Raw genomic sequence first — 8,089 nt, 5'->3', positions numbered from 1 at the left:
TGTTGCGGCCGTGCCACGGGGGACGGTTACGAGTGCAGAGCTCTGCAGCAGGGGGCAACGAAGTCGCGTGTCCACTCACGGGTGGTGCGCAGGCCAGAGCAACTCCGAAAGTGGTACCAGCCATTGCAAAAATTGCACTTCACTGATGACAAGGACAGACTGAACCAGGGACCAAGAGCTGCTGGTTTGCCCCCGCACTGGGTTTGGAGCAGGAGGGTTGTGAGTCAGAGAGGGAGTCGTGCTGCACTGGTGGGCTCCTAACCGTTAAGGTTTGATTAATGGTGGCAGTTTGATGTGCCGGCACTGAGGACGGTATCACAGTTGAGGCAGTATCTGCCTGGTGGAGGGAGCAACACGTGGACACAAACCGTGTGTACCACTCCCTATGTGTCTTAAGGCCTGAGCAGCACCTAAGATGGCCCCACCCGTTGCACTTATTGCACCTAACTGAGGTGGAGTTCGTGTAGAGCCGTTTGGGGTAAATGCAGCGATAGAATACTTCTGGACCAGGGTTGTGTTCGATACCAGTCCTGAAGAGAAGTATTTCACGACAGTCGGTTTTACGTTACCGAAATGACCCGAATTTATATCCGGCCAAGGACTGTCACTCCAGCAGAATTCCCCGTATGTAAATATGGGGAATGTTTATGCTGCTACAACAACAACAACAACAACAACAACAACAGAAGTGTTTGGAGCAGACATTCTGCGTAGGATTGCTCCTGTGACGATAGCCTGGGGGTGGGGTACGGTACACTAGACACGGCTAGTTTACTGAGGCGGCAGCCTTTGGTCGGGAAGAACCCGAGTCATTCCGGTAACGTAAAACCGGCTGCCATGGGAATGGCGGCCGCCGTAGCCGAATGCGTTGATGATTGACTACGAATCGGAATTCAGAATACGTAGGTCCGAATCTCCGTGAAGCACCAAAATGAAGAACAAGTATTCTAATAGCGGTGGCCACTCGGCAGACAATGGCAAACCTCCGAGTGTATTTCTGCCATGAAAAAGCTCCTCATAAAAAATATCTGCCATTCGGAATCAGCTTAAAACTGTAGGTCCCTCCTTCTGTGAAACAACAATAAGACGCACGCCAAAAATAGGAGGAGGAGCTCGGCCGAACACCCGAAAAGGGGTGTAAGCGCCAATTAAATAAAATAAAGAAAGGACTGTTGGCGTGACAGTATTCCCTAAACATTTATGGGGAATGTTTATACAACAACAACATATATTGTGTTAGATTAGTGGAAGCCACACCTTAACTGAAATGAATGAAATCAAATAAATTTGCTGCTTTCCTTCTTTAATGAATGTTGGAAATTAAATTAATATAAAAACGCCCACCAAAACGTAACATTAAGTCGAAAAGGCAGACGATAATCCTAAAATTAAAGAGTTGATTCTCGATATCACTTGAGACATGCCTCAAACTGGGTATCACCCACGGTATGGCCCTGCATCGCTCTTAAAACGTTGCGTTCGAATAGCGCGCGATTTGATTGCAATTGGTCGGCTGCTTCCTTATTCAATGGATCTTCGGGATTAGGCTCCTGAAAAGTATTTCAAAATGTGTTGTAAAATACATTTTTTTAAATCTAAATATGCATGTACATATTTTAAGAGTGTATTAAGTGCATTTAACGAACCAAAAATAGAAATTGTAATCCATAAACAATGGAGCTGATGGTCAACACTGGATTCCAGTCTTCTCGCAGTATATTTAAGCAGACGTTGCCCTCCAGATCGATGTTTGGGTGGTAAACTTGTGTTTCGCATTTAACTTTTGGTGGTTCATGTGGATAGTTGGGCCCCACGCGAAAACTAAACACAAAACGTCCGTTTTTATAAAAACCTTCGTCAGGACAAATCGTAAGCTTAAAGTTGAGCAAGTCATTTGGATCAGGAAACTCAGTGGCGCATGTTTTCGGCAGGTTTAGCTCGTTGATATCTAAGATATATTATAAAAGTAAAACAAGAAAAATTTAACAAAAATGTCATATTAAGTGAAAATGGATAGCCGCGCTTTAATGAAAGATCTCTCAAACAATTTTTTTGAAAGGTACCTCATACAGCTTCGAAAGTGGCTATGGTCATGTAGACGACGGAAGATATTTCCATAGCAGTTGGGGTAAGTTGTGTACCTTGGTGAGATAGTTTATTGTTTAGAGACCTTCGCTTTCCCTCCAAACTTCTCCACTAGAGAAAAAAAATTACAATGTTATTTCGGAATTTGTTCACCCTAAACGTGCTCAGGTTTGATGCGGGATAAATTGCAAACTAAATAAGATTTCTCTATGCTGACAAATTATAATAAATATAATTTCGGTTTTGCCCGTTTAGACAAATTCATGGCACTCGATTTTTCTTCCAGTATGAGAAAATATTTAGGCTTGATCATAAATTCATAGGAAGCTAATGTAATGAAGAATCGCAACTGGAAGTATAAGCTTTACATAGGAAGCAGAGGGGTAAAAAAGAATATACATATGTAAATTGTAAACAGCTGCCATGGTTCTCAAGAAACGTGACTTCATGTCGGAAAGTGGATCTTCTCTAGTCGAAGCTACCTTTAACACATCAACGATATGTACTTATATTGGAGAGGAGATAGAACCAATTTTATACAAAGAAAGTTTAATCTAATAGTGCGAATGTAGATATGAATAGTTTAACGAAAAAATCGTTGTTGTAGCAGCATAATCGAAAATATCGTGTTCGTGGTTGCATTTAACGACGTGTTATCAAGAGATCAGAATATGGCAAAAGACAAAGAGAACGGCACTGGACCAGACAAAAGAAAACTCTTGGCAATGAATTTGTCGTTGAGAATACAACCTACGAAAGTTAATGTGTTTTATTAGCCATGCAAAGATTAACTGGGAGATGCTAAAATGTAGCTTCTATGAGATGCTCACAAATATTTCAAATCACTTCCCAATTCGGGAAGATGGTCACATATTGTAATTAAGCATTTAAGTAAATTTATGAAATTCTTCAAACGTGTTTTTATATTATATACCTGGTTACGTATGTATATGCTCTGTTGCAATTTCAACTCTCTATTTAAAACTATGAGCTGCAGATTTTTTCATTAATGTACAATGGATATGTACACCTAAAAGTTTTTTTACTTCCAAGTCCAAATATTTGTTCCTAGTCATTCCCTCATATTGAAGTTTACCTTTTTGTATACGTAGCTGCGCAGCTGATGCTTTCTTTTGCTGTCCGGTTCGGGCCAACTGTTCGCCATCCTTTTTTTGTTGTTTCAGTGAGAACAATTTGATCATAACGTTCTTGCTTCTCTTTCGCTTATTTCCGTATTTTGTTCTTAAATATTAAGTGTTGTCGTACTTGGTTATTTCACTGCCACAATTCCTGCTACCAATCCTTTTCTACCGCTTCTTGAATTTATTAGCTGGTTACTATTGCAAAGATATCGTCAAGGGTCGGATGCAGGGCGCTGGCACAGTTTGTTGTTGTTGACTTCTTTGATCCGTATATATTAGTGTAATTTGCCACTACTATTTCGAACCAAATATTAACTATTATATATTTTAGTATACTTTTACTCAAATTTACAATGCTACAACACTCGAAATATTTTTCCAATTATTCTTCACGAATTTGTTCTTTTCTGAGTTTCTCCAAACCTTTGACTTTCAACCAAAATGCCAAAAAAGTGCCCCAATAGTGCTGCCACTTTTCGATAATTTTGTTCAATTGTTTAATAAGGGCATTCGTGTCGTTAGTATAAATGGTGTAACAGCATTCCATTACAAATTATTACATATTTTTAGCAAAGTACATACAAAACACATACAAATGAATTTAACAAAGTTTGGCGAAAATTCTATTATGGCTATCAATGGATGAACTGCAAAAACAAAACCAAAACCTAATTAGAGAAAGAAGTTTCTAAATATAAATCGAGCGAAACATAAGCAGAACAAACCACACAAAGTAATTTAGCCGAACTTTAAATAATTGTTGAAATCCTTGAGAAGTAAATAACTTTGAATGGAATAAAGGAAAGTGTTTGCGATTTTTTTTATTAGTTAAAGCTATTAGTTAGCTAAAGACTCACCAGGGTATGCATTCCCTGTTCACATTTAAAGTACGGCTTCAGTCTTGTAGCATGTGGCTTGCTATATACATCTAAGTACCATCTCTAAAATGTCCTATATGTAAATAATAATATAGAATATTTTCACATATAATTAAAGTTTTATTAAATTAAAATTAAAAAAAGTTTGAAGTGAACATATACGGGGAGTGCTGTTACAGTGACTGTCTTTTGTCGGATATAAATCTGGGTCGTTTCGGTTATTGGTCGTCGAACTATCGCGGGAACGATAGCTCGCTTGTTTCCACTTCCGACTAAGGATATTGTCAAGACCTCTTTTATGAACACTGAAACGCCAGTTTGTTAAAGCCGTACCTAGCGATTCCTAAACGCGTATCGAAAATAATCGAACAGTCGGGAAATTGAGCCTTCACTACAAAGCCTTTATTAATTAAGTTCTCTGCGGGACGTCTCGGTTACCGGGGTTTAGAATTGAATGGCAAGGAGCATATTTGCTACAAGGAGCTTCGTTTCCACGACAGTTGGTTCTACGTGACCGGAACGACACGGATTTATATCCGGCCAAGGACTATGACTTCCGCAGCATTCCCCGTATATGTATGGGGAATGTTTATGCTTCTATAACAGCAACAACGCAAGGTGCTTAGAGCAAGGGACTTCAGGTACAGGCTAACAGAAAACGAAAAGTACCTGAAAATAATACCAAAAGGTACATTGACTTCTAGATTTCCGACCAAGGCGAATTTCTGTAGAATTACAAATTTAGCCTCTTTCTAGACTTTAGAAGTTTATATCAAAATATTTTGGCAACACTGTTTACTAGCTTTGTAAGCGCAAAAGAATTTAACAACCTCTTGAGATGTCGGTATCCCTGTTTATTTGTAAACATGTGTTAATTTCTCAATTCGAACATATGGCTTAAACGTCCATCAAAATCAAGAAAAATTGAATTTGATACGTTCTTGAAATGTCTGTAGAGCCTAACATTGCAAAAGAAGCTGTACTTAAGCGTAGTGAAAATATTGCTGAAGGTACTCCAATTGTCCAGGGATATGATTGGAATCAGGGAATTGATTACTCCAAATTATTACAGTCGTACGTACATACAGGTTTCCAAGCTACTAATCTTGGTTTGGCAATAGAAGAAATAAACAAAATGGTAAAGATGGTACTTTGGTGAGGTTTGACTCATAATCGAATATCTTTAAAGCTTGATTGCAGGGAGAAGCCACTAAATCGAGATGAAGAGGATTTACACGAAACAGACGAATTCATAAGACGGAAACACAGTTGTACGATTTTTATCGGTTTCACCTCTAACTTGATATCGTCGGGTCTTCGTGAGACGCTGCGATTCCTTGTTGAACATCAAATGGTGGATTGTGTGGTGACGACAGCAGGAGGAGTTGAGGAGGACTTTATTAAGTGTCTTGCACCTACATACATGGGCTCATTCGAGTTACCAGGGCGAGATTTACGCGATCGTGGTATAAACCGGATAGGGAATTTGCTTGTGCCGAATGACAACTATTGCAAATTTGAAGATTGGTTAATGCCATTACTAGACGAAATGGTCGAAGAACAGAAAACTAAAGGAATTATTTGGTCTCCCTCGCGCATAATACAACGGCTGGGGGAACGGATTAATAATCCGAGCTCAATATACTATTGGACAGCAAAACATAAAGTACCAGTATTTTGCCCGGCCCTCACCGATGGCAGTCTTGGTGATATGATGTATTTCCATTCCTTCCGCCATCCAGGATTAGTGGTGGATATTTTGTCTGATTTGCGGCGTTTAAATACAATGGCCGTAAAAGCAAAGAAATCTGGAATGATTATAATTGGTGGGGGCGTCATCAAGCATCATATATGTAATGCCAACCTGATGAGAAATGGGGCCGACTTTTCAGTTTTTATTAACACTGCTTCTGAATTTGATGGTAGCGACAGTGGCGCTCGCCCAGATGAAGCTGTATCTTGGGGCAAGATACGAAAAGATGCCACACCAGTGAAAGTGTATGCAGAAGCTAGTTTAGTAGTGCCTTTAATTGTTGGGGAGACGTTTGCTAAAAGGTATTTTAGCAAAGTTAATAAATCCGCGAAATAAACAATGGTGATCTAAACTCGATTTCCTGTCTTAAAAATTAACTGATTTGAATTCAATGAGTTTTAATATTTGAAGGGGTGTTGAAGTGAGGATTTTTGGCAAAGTTTTCCCTTGCAAACACCCCAAATCCTAGCTGCTAACAGCTAGTTCACAATTGATACAAGCAATTTTGGGGAAATATTTTTTACTGAAAAAAATCATTGTAAAAGATTGAAAAAAATGTATGGCTTTAAGAATGATAGATGTATTAATTGCCCAGACTTATTTTAAAACATAAAATTATTGTTTAAAATAAAAGATAAATTAAAAAATAAAATGTTTACAGAAGTTGTCATTTCGTTTGTCAAGTTTTGAAATTTCGTTAGTTTTGCTGATGAAAGCAAATTTGGCCATTTTGTTCCGATAAAAAAGTTTGTATGCCAACTTTAATCCGAGCTGCAGCCGAAGAAATTACGAGACACTGTAGAACACGGCGTAGGTCATATTACGGCTTAGGGTTATATGATATCAGCAGGGCCGGAAATTTGGCTAGGAATAAAACTACTTATTTAAATTTGTCGAAAAATTATTCATTACAAAGTGCTGAAAAATTGGATATTCGGTCCTGATTTCGATTCTAGCAAGACCACCCTCCAAACACAAATCAGTGATAACAAATACCCTGTAATGTCGTTTTTTCTTTGTACTTGCTGTATTTTGTTTTATTGTAAATATTCTTAAATTAAAGTTTATTTGACTTTATTTTGTACGTTAAACGTTTCTTTCTTGGAAAATATGACTAGAGCTTGAGAACTTTAAATGACAATACAAAGCAGAAATATTGTTGGAATGATTTTTTTTTATTACAATCTGGTAGAGAAATTCATGGTATTTTTTTTTGATATCCGATATGTCCGTCGCGGCTACGAGTTACATGGTCCATTCCATAACTAAATTTTTTACTAAATCGATTGTCAAGCGCGCTGTATTGCAAGTTGCGCCGTCTTGTTGGAACCAAATGTCGATATTTTAGAAAAAAATTCAGTCAATATGGCTCAATGGCTCTTGCCATTCACCGAAATGGCAGTTCCTTCCTCATTTCCGCCACCGTCTAAACCACACATAAAATGGACGAAGTGAACTTCACCGAAATGGCAGTTCATTCCTCATTTCCGCCACTGTCTAAACCGCACGCAAAATGGACGAAGTGAACTTCGGGAACAGATTTATTTTTTTATTTTTCAAAGTAATTTTCCACAGTATGGAATCGTGACACTGGTGTTAAGCGATTCATCATTACTTTACCATATCTATAGTTTTCATGCAGTTAAAGAAGCACCCGATATAAAAATTGTCATCCTTTTTCTTGGAAATAAATGGGCACGATCATCTGTGAGTCACTGTATTAGTTAATAGATTTTCCAAATATTAGAAATTTTTATGATTCATCTTTTTTCTTTACACACAATATAACACAATATAATTAAAAATTACATACTTAACTAAATTAATCAAATTTTACATGAGACAAAAAAAAAAAAAAATTGTAACGAACCGCGAACTTTCGCGAAATGTCTGGCAACAATACGGAATAATTGAGGAACTACAACAAAACATGAATGTCTGACAAAAATAGTTAAACAAAAATTTCGAGATTTATCTAGAAATTACCGTAGTTGTTGAGCACATGCATATAAGCAGAGGTGCATGCGCACAAAGTAAATACAGTGCACTCGCGGTAACTCGAATAGCCGCTAAGTCGAACGACGTGCTAACTCGAACACATTTTTTTCCCTATTGACTAGTTTGTAACTCGAACAATATTAAAGCGCTATAACTCGAACAAAAAAACAAATTTATTTGTACACACACACATTCTTTTCAAACATGTACATTTTGTACATACATACATATGT

At 37.9% G+C, this 8,089-nt stretch overlaps 2 protein-coding genes across 2 annotated transcripts; one reads left to right on the top strand and one right to left on the bottom strand.

Annotated features, from left to right (window-relative positions):
- Positions 1 to 1,282: 1,282 nt before the first annotated feature.
- Positions 1,283 to 3,682, bottom strand: LOC128861732 (nedd8-conjugating enzyme UbcE2M). Its single transcript, XM_054100096.1, has 3 exons — positions 3,182 to 3,682; positions 1,647 to 1,948; positions 1,283 to 1,550 (listed from the first exon to the last, which is right to left on the bottom strand). Exons 1-3 carry the CDS (start codon positions 3,285 to 3,287, stop codon positions 1,410 to 1,412), a joined length of 549 nt encoding a protein of 182 aa, XP_053956071.1. The 5' UTR covers positions 3,288 to 3,682; the 3' UTR covers positions 1,283 to 1,409.
- Positions 3,683 to 4,938: 1,256 nt separating this feature from the next.
- On the top strand, positions 4,939 to 6,215 carry LOC128861731 (probable deoxyhypusine synthase). The gene is made up of 2 exons (XM_054100095.1): positions 4,939 to 5,243; positions 5,295 to 6,215. The coding sequence occupies exons 1-2, from the start codon at positions 5,052 to 5,054 to the stop codon at positions 6,192 to 6,194; spliced, it is 1,092 nt and encodes a 363-aa protein (XP_053956070.1). The 5' UTR covers positions 4,939 to 5,051; the 3' UTR covers positions 6,195 to 6,215.
- Positions 6,216 to 8,089: the final 1,874 nt, after the last annotated feature.

This window comes from Anastrepha ludens, chromosome 4 (assembly GCF_028408465.1).
Source record: "Anastrepha ludens isolate Willacy chromosome 4, idAnaLude1.1, whole genome shotgun sequence".
NCBI lineage: Eukaryota > Metazoa > Arthropoda > Insecta > Diptera > Tephritidae > Anastrepha > Anastrepha ludens.
Note: the sequence above shows the minus strand (reverse complement) of the source record. Positions and strands in the feature narration are given on the sequence as shown.